Below are 20,519 nucleotides of genomic sequence, written 5' to 3'. Positions count from 1 at the left end.
TAGTTATCCTTTCGTTTAAACTCTCCATTATGCGTAAGTACGCGATAGCCATTACATTGTTTTCTCAATCGTTTGCAGATTCGTCGAGAGAGGAAAAGAGCAACGATATAATGTGAAATTGTTTAAAAGGATAATTCAGTACATTGAATCGTTTTTTATTTTAGGGTATAAAATTGCAAAGAATCTATTGCACGAATCGATAATCGACCCGCACTCACAGTGGAATTCATGTCACGTAAAAAATACATTTTGAAGCGACGGTTTTGCGCGGAGCATTAGTTTAAGTACTATGCGCAATATATAACTTCGAAGGATGGCGCGTATTTTTTAGCAGAATTTTCCGCGGATTTTCTTGACAATCGGAAGTTCGAAGCGTCAGGTTTAGCTTCCATATTGATTTGCCTCCGTTCGTATTTTACTTCCCCGCTCTCGCACGCTAATCCTTAGACGGATGAAAAGCTTTACCGTTTGAATGTTCCGCAATCCAATACAGTCTGTATCCGCCAGACGACGTCGCCGGAATCCGTCACGAGAATTTCCCGTGGCGTGGTTTCGTCTGGAAGGGTTGAATTTGTACTGGAATCAATGCAGCAGCCTCGTTCGATCGTGGATTGCATTCCACGCCAGCCTGTCGTGAATACATTATTTATGCGCCTATGGAGCTTTATTTTTATAATATACGAGATTAAACTTTCTGTCCTTAATGCGCCGCGAGTCGACGAAGAAACTTTACTTCTCGAATATCGCCGGGGCGAAACTTTCAAATTGCCGAAGTGTCCGTAAACGAGGAAGGTCATTTCCAGTAATAAGACCGCGATCTAATTGGGAAACAGGCTTCGCGTAATGAAATTTTCATGATACCCTAGCGATTGTATATCCCATACGACAGACTTTTATCGATTAATCCAAGTCGAATTTTGAAATCAAAATTCTATTCTGCTTGTCTATCGTATTAAACAAAGCGACGTCGGTGTGTTTTGTCCGGTCGTACGATCTTAAAAAGGTGCATTGTTCGCACAAATGACGCAACGTTCTGAACAATGTGTATATCGACCCCCTGCAGTGGTGGTTTTCTCCTATTATATTCATTGTACTATTCCTGTCATTTTGCACGCAAGATGCGTTGGAGTGTTATCCAGGCTCGACAATGGCGGTGCTCATCCTTTCGCTCAATCGAAAGCGTCGATTCCGCATTCATCGCGTTGTCCGCGTCGACGCCCGATTTTCACCTTAAACTGCAGACGACAGTGAGTTCTTTATTACGGTGAGAGAGAGAGAGAGAGAGAGAGAGAGAGAGAGAGAGCGATTGTCAGCCGCGAATAAACATAAAGAGATATGTAGGACCCCCCCCCCCCCGCGGTTGGGTGATACCCGACCGGGAAGACCACGTTCGATGAGCGACATTACGAGCCCTTCTCGTTGTAGGACACCGAAAGGATTTGACAATCGTTTTGTTCCTCTTTTTTCCCCTGCTTCACCTTTCCCGCCTCTTCTCATCTCCTTCCTGCCTGCGACTCATTTATCTTCTTTTGGGAAATGCAGTGCGACGCGCGTGCGAGTACGCGCGAGAGAGAGAGAGAGAGAGAGAGCTTACAAATCCATTTAGTGCGCCACTCGGAAAATAAAGAAACGCGGCCGTCTCTATTTCTATGCTAAGCAGTCGGACGTGCCTCGTGCGAGTATATTCGCAACAAATTTTACACCGTGAATATGCCTTCGACCCAGTTCTTAATGTACTTTATCTTCTTTTTCTTCATTTTATTCTGCCTCCTTTATCATTTACATTTTCTATAATCTTTTTAACAATATAATCTTTTAACTACAAAGTTTCGTTGAAATCCACTAACGTTTTAATTTTCACATGAGGTATCCATTATACAGTCTCTAATTAATGAAATTAATTGGATCTTCGAATTTTATCAATGGAAGATTCAACGTAATGCAAGGAACGAGGGATTAAAAAATAATAAAAAGTACACTCGAAAAAACGTTGTATATACACACGAGTATAATAGAAAAAGAAGTTGTATTAAATAATTTTCATTTTATCTCGATGTTTTTTTAACTCTCTCCCGCTCTCTTCACGCATCAAATATTCTTTCATTAAAGAAGCGAATAATTAAACTTTTTTCTCCCTCTCTCTCTCTCTCTCTCTCTCTCTTTCTCTCTCTCTTTCACTCTCTTTCGCTCGGTCCTATTATGATGTAGTAAAATTAAAAAGGACACATCTGCGACCTATAAAATTAGACAGCATCAAGATGAAGCCTTCGATATAGCGTCATCGTTATCGTTCTTAAATGTCGCGTTAATCCACAAATACGCTTTTCGTCGCTCGGCAAGAAAAATCGACAGCGAAATGCAAAAGCGCGCGCGTGGACACAATCCGCGGAGATTCTTTAATCTCCCGCCGCGCGATTCGACGCGTATTTGTGATAGCCGTTCGTGCAGATACGGCTGCCGCGTATCGAGTTTGGTTTCACGCGGTTTAGCTTTTAAATTGCGGAGTCGGCGCTTCCCTTTGATAGCTAGGGGATAAACGGGGCGCGTACGCGCGCGGAAAGGCGGGCACAAAATAACGGGATGCGATTCCGCGTGTCACGGCGATGACTGGCATTCATTAAAATATATGTGTAAAGGATCGCGATTATGCGCCAACGCGAGGAAATAGTATGCATGGTAGCTGTGATTTAACCCTGATGTGACGCGTTTTCCCATTTTCTCTCTCGACAAATGTGGTCGTAGTTTCTCACGTTAACTCTTCCATGTCCCAGAGAAATCTGTTATGAATGAAAATAAAATTAGTATTGTTATAAGGATTTTCGAAGTTGCTGATTATACAAAACTGAAGTTAAAATAACCAAAATTAAAATGACGATATCATATGTTGATATCTGTGAAAGTTATGATTTTTTTTGTAACCGGCGCACACATTTATCGCAGGTACGAAAGGGTCGAATTATCTGGTTGTAAACAAGAAGCGTTTTTATCAAACGAAATTATTAATTATACTTAATCGGGATTATGGTAAAGAAAATACATATTACAATGAATATATATTCTAAAGGGATTTTATTGTTCGATTGAAATGGAAGGTGTTACATATTTTATTTTATCTCACAGATAGACGTTTGATAGAAACGTAAAGGCAGAGATGAGAGGAGCAATTTCTCTCTCTTTTTTTTTTTTGTGACATCGTTGTATGTTAACATCGGACGGTATGTCGCGGAGAAGGCGGTCTTGGGCGAAAAATGACGCGTTCGCACTAGAAGCGGGTGTAACACGATTTTATCTCAGTTTTTCTTCGAATAAGACGGCGCATATGGAAAATCGTTAGCACTTGCGCGCGCGTCGAGGGCTTATGCAAATACGGATTCTCCTTTATTTCACTATTCCTATAACGTACTGTTCTTTATACAGTACGCTACTTATTTCGCGTCTCATTACCGTGTATAAAGCGAAACAATATTTTCCCGGCCGTTAAGCGCTCTCGCGCAAAGGAGGAGGACGCGGTGGAGATATTTGTCGGGCGTGCATTAAATCGCATCGCGAGATCGTGCGCATCGTCGGAATGTACGATGGCCGCGCTTTAAAATACGAAACTTCGCCGACGTCGCCGATTCGCGCGAGACGGGTCGGGGGGAGAGGTCGGCGGAGTAACTCGAGTTGCTTCCATAAAGCGTAGGAATGTATCTGCGATATTGCCGAGACGCGCTCGCACGTTACCGTGTGATCTATCATCGTGGAAAAGTGAGAAGAGAGATTAAAGAGGGAGAGATTAAAAAACCGTGAAACGATGTTAGAAATATCGGAGGACGTTGAAATCTCGGTCGACAAATTTCTCTCCGCCGGTCTCTCNAAAAAGCTCCCCCCCCCCGAGACCCCCCCCACCCCCCCCCCCCCCCTCCCCATACCGTTAAAAGCACCGTCGATCGATAACGCATGCAGCGCTCGTAATAATAAATTACCTAGACGCGCGCGAAGAGCGAAGTAGCGATCCGACCGGATAACGTCAGCGAGTTAGAGCGCGTTAAGATTGCCAGACGATTCCTACCTGCTGGTCCCTCCGGTGTTTCCGCCCCGACATTAGTTTCGCGAGCTATTTCGAAATGTCATCTTGCATGCACAATTTATTCTCGTCGCTTGTCCCTTTACACAAACATTTATACGTATATGTAGTCACGAGATAGAATTCCCCTTTGAAATTTACACGTAATCATATTGTCGAGCTAATTCATGTTTACCGAACGAATATTTATTTTTTACACGTGGGCTGCTAACGATTTGTTAAACGCGCGCGAAACTTATCGCGCGTGTGCAAATCAATGCTCACCTGTCCTTTTTCTCGTCTATCTCTCTCTCTTTCTCGTAATCGAGAGCCTCACAATACGCGTCTCCACCACGATACCGAGACCTGCCTGTACAAAGGACAATGACAAAACTGGGAATTACTGGGGATAATCCTCTAAATGTATCGTCGCGCGTAAGCAACGCGGGCAATAAAACGTGAGCAGGGACAAAGAGTAGCGCGAGCTAGCGCACCGAGCCAGCGTGATAACCGTGAAGGTCAGAATTTCTCTCCCGTAGGGAGATTAACAGGGAGCTCTCTCTCTCTCTCTCTCTCTCTCGTAGTCGCGGGAAGGGCGGTTATATTATGTTGTGCCGTGCCGCGAAAATTAATTACAAACTCCGCCGTGTTCTGTGCAAGGGCATGCAAAAGTGGTGAGGCGGAAGGCGGAGGAAGAGAAAGAGAGAAAGAGGGGGAGAGAGAGAGAGAGAGAGAAAGAAAAAGGCGCGGAACATTATTGCAAAACTCTTTGCATCTGCATATGCGCGCGCATGAGGAACACCGCCGCGCTACGCCGACGTATTGAGGTGTATTTACAGAACGGAAAGGGGCGAGAGAGAGAGAGAGAGAGAGGAGCGTCTGCCACAACTTTTACGGCCCCATTCTTGGCTATAGCTTGTATCATTCTCTTTCGCACCGGTGCTGAGACTTCGATGAATAATTTGCCGGCATCCCGCCGGGTTTCACGCTGCATTGCAGTTTATACACACGCGGGCGAGCGGGCGCGCGTGTGCGACATTCTAAGCAAAAGTTCCGTCATACCGTTATTTCCACCGTGACTACTTAGCGCCAGTTTATACTATTAATTTAATTACGTTCTTTCGCTGTAATTATGTCATCAATTATGGCGCAGTCGGGGGAAGGGGGCGTGCAGGAGCGCGTTTACACGCCAACTTCGCGCTCTTACTGTCGACGCGTTCACAGGACCTAAGTCATTAAGTAAACGTTATTAACCTTATTGCGTAACGTATTGCGATAACGTTATTCCTCGAGCACGACCTAATTTGTAACGAATCATATTTTATACATATAAAATAACGTTGAAGAGTTTCTCTACTTTAAAATTTCCCCCGGACTTTGCGCGAACCTCGTAGAATGCTCTTTTTTTTTATTCGTTTTCTTCTTCCTTTTCTTTTTTTTTTAAAGTGTTTTAAGTCTCGACTCTGGAATTAAGCCAAAACCGAAGCTACGGCTTAGTTTCTTGTTCATTTACGGTTTTCTTGCTCCTTCCCTCTTCTTCCTGCTTTTTTCTCCTTCCATTACTTGCATATTCTTTTGCATCATTACGTGTCAAGAAATATCGAGAATTTTCTGCTTTGGAATTCGTAGCTTTTATTAACCTTGTTTGCTCGCGAAATAATATCTCCAAGACTTACGCGTTAGTTTCTTTTTTTTTTTACCAATGTGTATTCGTTGCGTCGTGTTTGCGTCACGGGTGAGGATGACAAGTGCAGATGCGCACGACGAAGATTCCCCTGCAAGAGGAGCGCGCTCCTCGTTTAAATACTACTCCGGCTATTAGGTTGTATTCTGGAACAAATCGCGTACGTTTAAGAGATAGATCGCGATTACTCGGCACATTCGCCCGTGCATTTAACATCTCATTTAACTCTCAAATGCACTCGCGGGGCTCCCGAGGTAACGCCAGTTCGAGAAACAGAGCAGCAGGCACGCAGCGTGCATCCTCCGCGCGCATCGATAACGAAACAATCGACCCGTTTATTATAATCCAAAGACAAGGTGTTCGTTTACGCCATGCCGCAAATCTCTTCTGAGAAATGGAGAGAGAGATAAAAGTTGGCGAATCGATAAGTCGGCTGCCGCGATCGGCGGTATGCATCGTCGTATATTGTCGCCTAAACAAATGCGAAAGTCTCAGCGTGTCTGACGCGTTCGCACCCACACCGTCTCCGCGAATGATTTTTCCTGCCGAGAGAGCTTCTCAATCCGCCGCCACGGATACGCTTCTCCGTGAGATTTTCGGCGCGTCGGTGTTGAGAATTTCCGATGAGCCCGCACAGACAACGGACGACGAGATTCCGCGGCACTGGTACTTCTAATCAGCCTTGTGATGCTCCCAGTAACTAGATGTTACTAGGCGAGAGATAACATTGAGCGCGTCTTACCAGAGACAGCCACACCAGGCGACGACGACGACGAAGCTGACGACGCCCGAGGAAGATGTAACATTCCGGAATGTGGGTTACACTCCAATTCCCAGCGCGTCTTCTCTCTCGGCACGCCGTAGACGTAATAGAGAGTGGCCGGACTCAGATGAAACTGCAGATCGTATTCACTCGTCGTCACCCGGGGATGGAGAACTCACCGCGATCACGTTCCCGCAAACCAAACGGCGCGTGAGTAATATTACACCGAGTAATATCGGCTTAGTAAAAACAATGCAGTACGAGACGATCGGACATTATACACAGGTGCACAATGGCGGCGGTGGCGATGAGGGGCGACGACAAACGCGATTAATTTCGGAGACGCAGTCTTCAACCGGTCTCAATGGCGTCGCAGCGCTGTAACAGAATTTACGTGCCTGCACGCGGTTTCGTATCGCAATGTACGTGTACATCAGTAATGTTTCCGTCGCGAGATTATTTGTCAAATTTGATTGTTCAATGCGTTGCGATCCCCCGGCTTATTTCGCGAGGTAACCGTGCAACTTGTCCCGCGCTATTTTACTCGTTGTCGTCCTCACTCTCGACGCAGTATTGTGCGACTATAATGAAAAATCGTAATTTTATGTGTTACACGACAAATAGTGTTATTTTATTATTATTTGTCATTTATTCTTAATCCATGCCTTGCGGCTTTGGATAGTTTCCGATTTGTATATTCATTTTACGTACATTTGTTTATTAATTTTCACTTTTTTACATCGTTTTATCTTATCCTATTTCACTATCTGCTGTCCCTACACCTATATATATCTTCTAATCTTTCGCTCCTTCCGAATTTGGTGGAACGTTGAAACTTCTTGCGCCGATACGACGCGTCTTGGACAATTCGAGGAGCAAATTTCGTGATATGACGTAATCGTGAATCGGGAGAGAGAGAGAGAAAAGGTTAATTAAAGGCAATATAGTTTCGGTGAGATCATGCCCCAAATCGGGAGCTTTGATCAGCATAGCCGGGTTCTTTTGAGCCAAACTTTTCTCGATATTACGGGCTACGATGCCTTTCTTCTTGGTGCGCATCACTGTACGATGGATCTTCAAGTGCCGGCTTTATTGTAGGCCTCTCTATATAGATAGTAATAAATCAAGCCGGGCAAAACATGGTCTATCCGAAGTTTATGCTTTGTCGTACAAGAGGTATTCTAGATTTGCCCGTTCAGAAATGCTCTTTGTGCGCGTTTTCTTCGTCATTTTGTTCTTCGTCTCAACCTTTGATATTTATCAGTTGCTTGTGTGTGCACCAGCATTTGATGATGTTTATTCCGGCCCTATATGAGATTTGCGAAATACGATATTCTATGCTGTGCCTACGATAAATATCAGCCTAATGAAAACTCTTTATAAACACTATTACGTGCTCAATATTTATTTATATTTGCTCGTTGCAAAGGAGTGAAGTGAGTTTAAATTATAAATTTTTACTCGAGTCACACACTTGTGAACCGTTGGGAAAGGGAAAAGTATCAAGACGTAAATGCAAACTGATACGATTTATAAAATTGATTTTTATTTTGAATAATTCTGTCTTCAGTTCGACATTTTCTCGAGATAAAGTACGAAGGGAAAATGTACGAACGTGCCAAATATGTGGAAACAAATATGAAAGCATCCCGTATAATATATTAGAATCGGACTTCGATACTAAAGCCAGTTTGCCTCGGTTCACGCTCGTAAAGCCCTTCCCCGGGCGAAATTATTCACTAACCATTTGCATCCCGTGTCGAGGTGGACTCAATGGCTTATAATAATCCCATGCATGTTTCCTCAAAGACCCGAAACAATTCACGATTACGCTGTTGCAAACATCATTTTTGCAATCTGTCGCGAAGAGCTGTACACGTGTGACGGGAAATGCTGTATCAAAGGACAGTTTCCCGATAACGAGTGAAAACCAAAAGAAAATCATATTTTTCTTAAAATACCAACCATCTCTCTCCCTCTTGTTCCGCCGTTAATAGGAGTTAATGCTTACGCGCGGTCATTTAACCGAGTAGCGAGTTTCGCAATCACGCGGGCCGCTTCTTACAATATGTTTTCCCAACCGAAAGCAACATTACGTCAAAATGTGGGCTACAGTCTCATAAGTACAGGCCATGAGGCTCCACAGTCGTATTAGAGCGCCCACGGGCGAATGACGTGGACGGGGCTGCGGGGGGTTACGCGGGTCGGCGAGGCAGTGCGGATAAAGGGGGTTGGCTCGCGAACGAGGGATGAGGGTGGATAGTAGTAGTCGAGGGGAGGAGATCGTAGGAATGGGAATAGCGATGGAGAAACGACGGTACTGGCGGGCTGGTGTACGTTTCTCGTTCGTCTGTGCATGTGATATAACGCGTAGATGTGTATACGCGGGACGCGACGATGTCTGCCGTCGGCTGGAGCCACGCTGTCGCTGCTGTGGCATCGATCCACCACTCACAACGACTTTTTGTCGCGGCTCGCGCACCAACGAGATCTTTAACCTGAAAGCTGCTACGCTATAACTGGTTTTCGGTCCGGAGCGATGAGAAATCATTTCGCTTAGATCATCCTTCGTCACCTCGCCGAGCCTCGGGGCGGGTTCGCCGCATCGGTCGCGTCGTCTGATGAGCAACACGGCCGAGGAAAAAGACGTCTCGGGTATTCGATGAGTTTTCGATTTCACGCTTTAAATTGTATCGCCGTCGGCTCCATACGTACCTCGTGGACGGTGAAATTACACCTGTAAAAACTATTTGTTTCGCTTACAGTGCATCATTGTGACAACAATCGAAACAATGTCGTTATATATTATTACGATAAATAACGAGCGAAGGGAAAGAATATTGTGCCATATTGAGGTTTTTAAACATATTCAAAAGTTATCGAGTTGATATGTTCGGACATTTAACTCATTATTATTTTAATTTCTGCGTTGCTACACGAGGGTCCATGCATTTCATATCGTATTTTTTAAGTTTATATCTTCCTATATTTTTATCGTATGCGCCGAAGAGGATTCAAATACCGAGAACCGAAACATTTGCGGGAAAATTATAATGTATCACCGGTCAAACATATATTTTCCGCCCATTACAACATCGCTTTGGCTCTTATTTGCCTCATTGTATAGCTTGATTGTATACCTCGAGAGCCATTTGATTATTTATATTTAAAAGTTGTTGCCCGTGCGCAGCTAATGCATATCCTCTGCCACTCATTAGCAAACCCCTAATATAATTTACGTATGCTCGAAATTTATGCAAGTAACGGGTCAATAAGACAAAAGCAGGGCGAATTAACACGCAGCTCGTTTACCTGCTTACCGGAAATCAAATTATGCGGGAACATCGCCGTTGGTCCAAAACTCGATTCGCCCGGTGCCATGATTGGTTCGTGCTTTGACTTCCGCCGGCGCGCAAGAGAAGCCAACTAGTACAACGTAATGTAACACGATCCCATTTCTAGTTTATAGCTGGGATTAAACGAGTTTCGTAGTACCTAAACCGTATTCTTAGGCGAAATTTATATGCTGCATTATACGATTCTTCCGGTACATTGACATTCCGTATTGTAGACCGCTCGTGCCGATTTCTCGTGAACAATGACGTTTCTTTGCGCTTTATTATATACAAAAAATAATGTTATTTTTTCAGTATATTGAAATAACGACAGTTGCGTCGAGTCGCTTCGTACAGACTGTTGTTGCATCGCGCCGGTTTATGGCGTTTATGCGTCACAAACTGCTATTATAGATTACTTTTCGCCCTTTATTTCACGCCTTTTGTCCCTTTATGTCGGCTGCTGCAGTACCGCAAGTAATAAAATTCCTCGTTGAATCTTGAGTGGTACTCCATTTTCGCGCAGGATAATTTGTCACTAGAAACTTCGCCGGGGAAGTTGGAAATTAGTCCACAGCGGCGTAACCTATCGGACTTCCCGAAGTTTCATGCGGATTTTTGTAAGTTTGCTCCACGTTGCGCGGTCACTTCGTAGCGGAAACAGTTTTAGCAAAGATGCGCGATATCCGACTTAATATAATTTATTCACAACAAAAATATATATTTGCGCGAACCTTTCAATATTAAAAAAAAAAGCTTCATTGTAGACATTTATACGAGCGTCCCCGTTATTAAAAAAATCTGAAGAAAAACAGCTTCTACAGTTGAACAAAATTTATCATGGATACTCTGCGACAGACAAGACAACGTACGTATATATGTACGTTTCGTTACACAACAATGCATTGCACCTAAGAGCGAGATATACAACGAGTAAATAACTATTACTTGAAACAAACTAGTGGGCGAGTTCGCCCGTCGCGAGAAAAATGGAAGCGAATTAAGCCGACGGTTCTAAGTACCGTGACCATGCCAGTGGTGTGTGTTCGTATGCGCGCGTGCGCGCACGTTTACAGGGTGGTAACTCGACTTTCAGTATCATCTCGTTGTGTACTTCGCGATTGCGACACGCAGCGTTATTCGTCCCGACCGAGATGCGGAATATTCAGGAGAAAACTGCATAATGCCGTCGACACTTGTCGTTGAAGTACTCCGCAGCGCTGGACATGACCCTTGCGAGAGGGTGTGTTCGAGAGAAGTGACGGCGCAACGGCGCGTTAATTAGCGAGTTCCAGTGTCCGCGTCTGCCTAAGTGGTTTCCCACTTTTGAAGGGGTCTAATCGAGGCGCCCAGTAAATGTTTTCGACGCGAGGAAAAAACGCATGTGGGTGTCCTTTATCACGAGCCGACCGGCTTACTAACGAATCGAATTCGAGGACCGCAATCCCGAGTACACCGACGTGGTAACGCACAGCCTTGAATATATATTTGCCTTTCACTTTCTTCTTAATTTTGATTTTATTTCGCCAATATCGAACTCGTTCACGTGACTCGAACAGCGTATCAAATCGTACGTTTACTAGCATTCCTCTTTCTCGTCGTATAAAAACGAAAACGATATTTTCGGAAGTGAAACGAACATATCTTCGTGGGCCCGGAAATTTTCCGCAGTGCTACAATTTTAAAAATATATATAATAAAATATAAACAATCGAATCTTTTTGAGTGACAGAGTCGTGGGATGCGTCTTGTCGATAATTAGTTGTGTCTCGCGAATTAGTATGCTCGCAACGATATGAGGCAAGTGTATTCGTGCATACTTGCCATATGTATGCAAATAGATTAGTTGTTTCGACAAAATTTGCAGGATGTTTGGCGGATTACGCGCCTTAATTGCCAAAGGGTCAGAATCAGATACGTGCCGATTAAATTAACGGTTATGCAGATCGGTGCTGCAAGCAGTATTTTGAAATTCAGTACTACGCTGTATCAGAGGGAAATATTATGTAACTTAGAATGTATCTACGCGTTTGATCATATCACGCGTAACACACTGGCTTTATTAGTCGCGACGCGTGTGTTAAATTTCGACGATGTATTACGACGAGACGCTCCTCGCGGAAAATGCGCCCGCGCGAAACTTCACCGGGAAGCAAATTTGTCTTCCCTCTGTGCCAATATTTGGCGGTTCGAATGTAACTAACTTTCGTAAAACGTAAGACCGTTTATGCTATCTTTCATTTTAAACGAAACGTTTTGTAAACGTTAGAAATGACCCTAGAACTGTTACTACCCCCGGTCCTTTTGCGCTTTCACGTTCGCACTATTTTTCCGGTAGAAGATAAAAGCGTGCAAAGTGGAGAGACAAAGGTGACTGCCCGGTTTCTACGGAGTAGAAATTGCTTTAAATGTTTTCAAAAATCTCGGTTCACCATTTCACTCGTGATATTTTTCATCGCTCTTCAGCGACCGATGAAGCGTTAAAAAATAAAGCGACTTTGTACAGCTGACGTTTCAAGTGCGCTTGCGAATTTAAACATTGCAACAAACATACTCGGAACTATTCACAAGAGTGTTCTATGCTTCGAGAGAGCACTATGATTCTTCTCTATTATTTATCGCAATTTTTACAATTACATTTCTATACGCTGCGAGAAATTAAAAAAAAAAAAAAATATTAACGTAGAAAATCGGGTCACTCCTTATCGCTTAAGTGTGTCGATTTTCACAATAGGATTCACATTCCTATTTCCTTTATGCGCGCCGCGTCTTGGCTTACACGAAAGTTTGTCGAAAGTCCCGTAACCTTCGAACAAAATCACCGGCGGAAATTCACTTATATCCGAACAACCTGTTCGTTTATGAGGAATCCGGCGCGTGCTGTCAGCAAGATACGACGAACAATAGAGCCTCTCTCTCTCCGTGTATCCGACCGTGGCGTGGTTATACGTCGCGCGCCGCGTGAAGCTTCACCTATGTCGCACGGCGCGCACGTGCGCGCCGGCATGTTGCACACACCAAGACACACGTTGCGCATATAATGTCGCCGTTTATGCCGTGCACGTGCGCGGAACAGCTGCATTTTAAAATCACGGATTTCGCCGCGCGATTTGTCAGGGAACACGCGCGCGACAAGTCACCTACGCTCGCGTCGACGCGAATCTAAAATTTCTTCGTCACACACCCGTACGTACGCCGCCTCCATTGACAGCATCAATTTTATCCCGCTAGGACAATCAATTCTTCCCGCTCGATGATTCTATAAGAAATGCACGACGGAACGCCGTGAAAAATATGAGAGGGAGAGAAAGAGAGAGAGAGAGAGAAGGACCGAAAGATTTTGAAATCCTGAACATTTGATTCTTGTTAATGTTTCCTTTTAATACATATCTCGAAAAAAGTTATGATTTTTAATCTCGTTTATTTACGCTTATCCCGTTTATAATCAAGTAGGAAAGTTCTGACTATCGGTGATATTTTAGGAACTCATATTAAAAATTCATAATAAAATGAAACATTTTTTACGATCTTATTTTGTTATACGAATTAATGTTATAATTATGTTACGAATATCAGTTACGGAGATAACACGAACTTACAGAGAGTTGAGAAAAATCTTTCCCGTGCGTCATAGGGTGACTAATATTATATGACATCGGTGTAAAAATATCTTTCCCGCATAAGACATTGAAGAATCGATATAGACTCGAGAAATGTTAAAGCATTCGCACCGCCATTGGAAATACCGCGTTCAGATTAGCAGACAGGGATTCATAAATCATGTATCGCTAGTTTCGCATCCTCCTTTAAATGCAATCTACAAGCGAATTCTCGCTTTAAAGCCACTTCACGATTGATGTTAAAGCTCGTCAAGCGCGGCTACGTTCTCTCTCTCTCTCTCTCTCTCTCTCCCCCTCCCTCTCCCTCAAGTGCTTGAACGTCCTCTTTGAGCCGTAAACTTTTATTTGCGCACAGTGTATGTCAGCGTAAACTCTGAGCGACCCGTGTTTTCTTGCAGACCCACTTGGCCGAATACGTGCCTAAATAAGAAAAGCCATATCGAACGCCTGCACACCTGGTCAAGAGGGTGGAATAAGGCGAAACGGATGGGTCCGCTCACACACACCGTCACTCTGGAGGATCGCGCCATCAAATAGAGAGCTCACCGGTTACACGCGACTGTAAGTCCTTCCTCGTGCACTTAACTTTGTATTTGATTGTTATGCTTCATCTCGCCGCGCACGAAGATCGGAAATTATTCCGAGTGAGAAACATCTTTCGTACACAAGTAGAGGTTATAAGGTGAAATGAGTTTAATAAGAATTCGATGAAAATTATGCTACGTATACATTGAAATATTGACTAACTGCTTGCGCGATTAAAGAAAGATCGGCCATTCGAGATATAAGATATTTGCAACTGAAGTTGACACTTTTTATGCGGAATTGACATACTATTTTTAATTTTAATATCTTCTAACTGAAAATAAGATTTTGATGAAAAACTACATATGCATATGCATATATTTAAACACTTATATACCTCTTTGTATTATCTATGTATCTTTATGTTAAATCAATTGATACATACTCAGTCTATTCAGGTTCTGGTGCAACTAGTATCGAAAAAAAAAATACAAGACGTAAATTATTTTTTGTTTGTATTTCCTTTTATTCAAAATACACTTCTGAGTCAATGCAACATTGGGAGCGATTAAAAAATTTTTGGGAGCAGTTACCGTACTCCGTTTTGGCAATCGCCTTTAAAATCACGGTCGAAGCCCTTTGAATGTCCTGAATAGTGTCGTAACGCTTCCTTTTCATTGCCAACTTGAATTTTGGGAATAGCCAGAAATCGCACGGAGCTAAATCAGGCGAATGCGGGAATGTTCGAACACTGTGATGCCATTTCTGGCCAAGAAATACAATCTTGGATTTGTGCGGCGATGCATTATCATGCAAAAGCGACCCTTGCCCTCTCGGTATTCAAACCGAACTCGAAGAATCCTGTTCCACAAGTGATTCAGAAACTCAAATAATAATCAGCATTGACCGTTTGATCTTCTGTTATGAATTCCTCGTTTCGTTATGAAAAATAATTTATCATCGACCAATTTATCATAGGCAATGATACTTTTTTTGTGAGGATTAAACGCGCTGCGCGGTCAAAATTTTCTTTTGAGATAAATAACAAGTTCAATTGCCGATGCGTAACACACAGTCGCATTTGCGCGTGTCGCAAAGACATATTTACCGATTTGTCTCGTGTGAAAATTAATTAATCGACAGAAGTCGCAGGTTAGAGACAAGCGATTACGATGGTTGATATAATTACAGCATGCGCACGTAAAACAGCGACTATATAAAAAAAATTAGTATCTCGTGGCGCGATAAGAACCCACGAGAGACTTGATTACCCTGTTCGCATCCGACGAATCTTCCTTTGTCGCGACCCTAACGCTCCACGCGACTTATCGCCGACTTATCGTCATCCATAAATAAACGCGAAGAAGCCTTTCTCCCCGTGCGGCCGACGACGTTCTTTTGAGCGTACGTAGCCAGGATTTAACACGGTTGTCTCGCTTTTTCCATTCTGCTCGCGCACAACGCGAACGGCGTCGGGTACGTTTTACGCCTCCGTTTCTGCACGATGCTTTTCCGTCTTTTTGTTTCCGTAAAGGCGCTCTCGTCACCGTAATGCACGAGCCGTTACCGCGAGGCCTTTCATCGAAATAAATATACCGGAAGCGGCGGGACGGTTTTATACGGAATTGGCGGGGGTCCCTGCTCGGCTCGTACCGTGCATTTATCTCGCCTCTGCGGGGGAACGGCTCTCCGAGAGTGCCGTAGGGACGTCAAAGGCCTTAAAACGTTTCGATTTTCATGCGTTTCCCTGCGTACACGCCTTCCAGAACACGTCGACTCGCACCGACCGAGTCCGCGGGATTTACTCACGTCGTATTTGCTCGCTCTCGCAGCAACGATAACGTAACGTTTCTGAGGCTGATTGGCATTTATTAAAACGCGATCCATTAGAGCACGTGAAAATGTTCCCTTAAAATAAGGTTCCCGGTCGTTAAGTCGAACGTGTGTTACGTCAGTCGGTCCCCCCCCGGGTGCGCGCCACTTCCGCGATTTAATCAAGCGTTGTCGAAGATAAATCATCAGACCGTCCTAAGTTTAGACCCTCGTAAATTGCGAGGGCTAACTCGGCCTACGCGATGAAACGTCTCTGTCCTGAGCGGCGTAAACACGCTCGAGGACTCGTTATAAACATAAAAAGGAAATAAAAACTTGTAGTATCGAGAAGGAATTGTCTAGGTTAGTGCACTGAGAGAAAAATACAGTTATTTTCAGGGACAACAATATCTTTTTTTCATTTCAATCGCAAAAATAATCGAGAGAACTATTTTTCTAGCAAGTGCTACTATAGTGTTAGCGACAATAACCTTACGTGCACGTTGCTACTGCTATTTTTGTGGTTAAAATAAAGAAAGGATATTGTTGTCCCCAAAAATAACAATATTTTTTCTCTCAGTGCGGGTAAAAGCTGAAATAGTTCACAATTATCTGACGACAAATTTATTTCTCCCGTATTTATGATTTTCCATTGATTATTTAATTGACACTATCGTCGTTTCACGTGGAATTTTTCGACGTTCCTAAAGTGGTATGTCCGATAATACAATGATTTTGCGCGCTTAATTCGATTGCGTCCACGGAGCGCTACTTCGTAGTGAACGTGCAACTTTACTAACTTACAATATGTGCCTTTGAGGTGGCTAATAATACTAAAGCTAAGTAACTGTAACGTGCTAAATTATTCGTTTCGGAAGAGAACTCTCGGGATTACTTACCGAATCTTCTGCGAAGTATCGCGAAAGTCTTTTACGTCAGTTTCGTAATGGATGAAGTATTCTACCAGACTCGCGCGAAATGATTTTCAACCGCAGTTGAAAATCCCGTCTACTTCTTGCGGAACTGTCGTGTATTATCGATGCTGCGATAACAAAACTATCTGGAAGTTTTCTCGCGATAATAGTATACGCGACGATAGATTACGCTTTTCTTCGAACACGACGCATTGCGAAGCACACAGCGGATGGAAATGTTGGAAAGAAACTACATGTCCGATTTGAAATGTGGCCAGATCCAGTTTATCTGGATATCTATTGTCTGGAACATGTGCTACCTTCTGTTAACACAGATTTTTGTGAAAGAATTTGTAACTCATACTTTCTAATTTCGTTCCTACGTGTCTCGCGTAAATTGAACATTTGAAAATATAAACACTAATTTAAGTACATCTACAGCGTTAAAGATAAATCAATAGTATGTATTGTTAACAATAATTAATAATGTTATTATTTGACATTTCCCCATTGATCTTTCAAGTTTAACTGAATTTGTAGGGTTAATGTAGAAGCAAAATTTCGACTCGGTTATAATGTTTCTCAATCTTACAATCCGCGACTTTTAAAACTGCGAATTCTTAATTAACCTACCATTTATTATTTTTATGCTCACTGTGAGACACTCGATTATTCTTATGAAAAATGGAGATATGGAGGAAACGTTCGTTTATTTTTAACTTACCCGTAGATCTCTCTCGATGAAACGTAGAATATATTATTACACTTTAACCAAACAATTTAATAAAAATATTGGTAAACGCAGCACGCGTGTGCTTCGAGTCGAGTCGTACGTATTCGGTACGGCATTTCGATTAACGTTCATCAAAACGTCCAGTACGCAACACGCGACGATAACAATCCCTTGTGTCGTCGTCCATTTTTGACGTGTTGGCAACTTTTCGGATAATTGTTGTCGTTAGTTCTGGCGCACGGTGAATTTTTAGTGCCGATAAATCCCGTCAGCGTGACACGAATCCGTTTGCTATCAAATAAAGGACAAAATCCCCCCCCCCCCAGAATCTCTCATAGCTCGAATTATTGTATTTATTTTACTTGTTCTCTAATGCGATAATCAGCTTTTACGTGTACGTCCGGTGTCGATTTTACGTTAGATGTCTTGCAGAACTACGATTTCACGAGCTTGTCGTATGGGTCAATTTTTTTCCTCCCTCCAAAATTCCCGGTTTTATTAAACGGAAATATGAATTACGACGGGAGATTTTCACTCGCGTATATGTATAGTCGCCAAAAACAAACCGCAAAATAAGTTAACTCCCCTACACTCAGCCAGTCTTGAAATGTACACCCGTACATAAAGTGGACTTGGGGTTCAACCGCACTGACCGCAGGGTGATTTCGCGAACTCGCAACGCGAGCTTCCCGGCGTCGCAATATTCCCAATTTTCACATCCTGAGCCGTTCCACGTATTAGGAGAGCACGATATTCATAACGCGCGAACGTTGTTATGCGAGGCGAACTTGGAATATTGCAACGCTTTGAAGTTTCATTGTGATAAAAGCAGCTCCGCATAAAAGGCTGTAATTAATTATGAAACATGCGAGGACGCGCGCGTGAAACGATATATATATATATATTACGGAATGAGAGAAGCGAAAGGCTGCTCCTTTAAGGCTGCTCGTTATTTGTGCCGGTGTCGTTTTTGATAATGTTAGCAAATAGGGCAATAACAGCAGAGCTGACCTTTGTACAGACGTTATGGATACGTTCGCTCGTTTTGGATTTCGCTTGATTTGATTTCACGCTAGAAAACGGGGCGGTGGGTATGGCATTTTAATACAGGCTGGAGATCTCGGGGAGAGATCGAGAGGAAAATAATTTTTCCGTCGTTGTGAAACGTATAAATATTCATAATGCAACGGTTCGGTCAATTTGCTGTCATATTGCTGCGACGAGCAAGCGCGAAATTTTAAACATGAACGCAAGGTCCCAAAACATTAAACCCTTCTTCTTCACATCCTATTTCCCTTTCTTCTTTCCTTTTTAAGCTTTTATCAAAACTCATTTGCCTCAATCAAACTATAAAACCGCGAGATCTTGCTAACTTCGTTTCCGATAGTTGGCCAGGGAACAGGGCCATGAAAGAAACACGGTTTGCAAGCCATAGCAGATACGTAAAGCGAGTTACGCGCCGAGTGACGAATGGTCCCCGAGTCCTGCTGCGATTGCCGCAAAGCGGGATACGAAACTTCACAGCCTGGAGAAACGCCGTATTCCCGCGAACTTCATACGCGCGATTGCCTCTTCGCTTCTATCAGCGATTACCTTATCTTCTTCCCTCCTCCTTCTCCTCTGGCTCGGGAAAGAAAAAAAGGTAGAGAAAGAGAAAGGAAAAACGAAGAAACACGGATCAGGATAGTCAAAGTGACGCGTAAAACGAATTCGACGTTTGTTTGATCGTTGCAACTTCGCGGATTATGCCTTCTCTTCTTCCGACTCCGTCTTCGTTTCTACACCCCTTCGTCCACGCCGTGATCCTCCGCGGTGCCTCTCTCGCGCGGCCCTACCATCCCTCCGGGCGGCACTTTATTCCACTCTCGCCCCGACGTGAAGTGGGTGGCCGCGCGGGGTCGATGGGTGCACACGGGGTGAGCGCGGGTGGGATGCGGTGGCACCGTGGGACTCGAGCGCCGCGTTCTCTGCGAGGGGTTGCGTGGGTGGGTGGCGGCAGGCAGGGAGGGAGCGGACGTGGAAGGGGTAGATGGTCGTTTCCCCACCGCATCCCCCACTTCGCCGAGCGCCGCACGGACGCCAACGTCGAGCGCTTTCGAGACGTTAAGGCCGACACTCGCGTCGCGCACCTCGACCCGACGACGTCGCCCGCGACCGCGGAGGCACACACGTGCGCAGTCGGCGAGAGATACCTGCGAGAGGGTAGCACCCCCGCGGTGAAACCTGCGACCGCAGTAGTCTCCGTGGGCCAGGGGATCGCTCGGCGACCGCGTTCGGATATCCTCGGTGCCTCATCCCGCCGACGACGTCGGGCCCGACTGACGATCCCGATTCTCGTCGCGTTCACTGTTGGGCATCCGCGACACGTGTCTCGCGGCCGTTGTTATGTGCATACCGCTGCGGGAAGGAGGGTGAAGTGTTGCGGAGCACGCGAGTGAGACTGAGATACCAAGGAGAGGAGTCCCGCGATCCGCCTCGCGGTAGGTGCCTCCGATAACTTCCTCCGATGCGCCCTTGCTCAGGGGGTGTTAGTTGCACGTGGTGCGAACTCGACGATCTCTGACAAGAGCTTCGCGGCGGACACTGGGAGCTGCGCGCGTCAGCCAGCTAGAGCAGCGAGAAGCGAGGGATCCATCGTCGACGAGTGCCTGCCAAGGTCGCGGACGACGAGGACCATGAAGAAATCGTACTTCGTCTTCGTGAGTACCTGAAGTTGCTTCATTCACGCGGAATCGGGGCAGACGACTGGCTATATGCTGCGTTTAACGGTCACGTAGTGCGAATGAAAAGCAAGAGGAGAGATCGCCCTCTTGCTCTTCGTCGGCCTGTCTCTTCATTTTTTTCCCCATCTCACCCTGATCGTTGTCACTCGTCGAGGGTTAACGGGAAGAGGTCGGATCTCTCGGGACCGGGGCGCATTTTACGGTCGTACCCAACTCTTGCTTGTTTCGCGAGGAAGATCAAAGGCCACCCAGCGTCGCTTTAATCTGCCAATGGCGGACGTAGCTGCATCTTTCTCATTTCCCTTTGAGTGGCTGAACTTTTGAATGCGGTCTCGGGGGGAGGGGGGGGGGCGGGGGATAGAGGG

General features: G+C 44.5%; 1 protein-coding gene across 4 annotated transcripts in view; it reads left to right on the top strand.

Annotated features, from left to right (window-relative positions):
- The first annotated feature begins 19,559 nt into the window (after window positions 1-19,559).
- The window catches only part of LOC106741043 (ADAMTS-like protein 3), a 236,339-nt gene continuing 235,379 nt past the window's right edge, over window positions 19,560-20,519 (top strand). For all 4 annotated transcript variants that reach the window (XM_014612608.1, XM_014612609.1, XM_014612607.1 and 1 more), the window contains exon 1: window positions 19,560-20,130. In XM_014612608.1, the coding sequence (XP_014468094.1) occupies window positions 20,107-20,130 (24 nt within the window). In that variant the 5' untranslated portion in view covers window positions 19,560-20,106. The remainder of the gene's footprint in view (window positions 20,131-20,519) is intronic.

This window comes from Dinoponera quadriceps, unplaced genomic scaffold (assembly GCF_001313825.1).
Source record: "Dinoponera quadriceps isolate SergipeBrazil2010 unplaced genomic scaffold, ASM131382v1 scaffold367, whole genome shotgun sequence".
In the NCBI taxonomy this organism is placed as follows: Eukaryota; Metazoa; Arthropoda; class Insecta; order Hymenoptera; family Formicidae; genus Dinoponera; species Dinoponera quadriceps.
The sequence above is the reverse complement of the archived record's forward strand: the minus strand, read 5'-3'. Positions and strand labels throughout refer to the sequence as shown.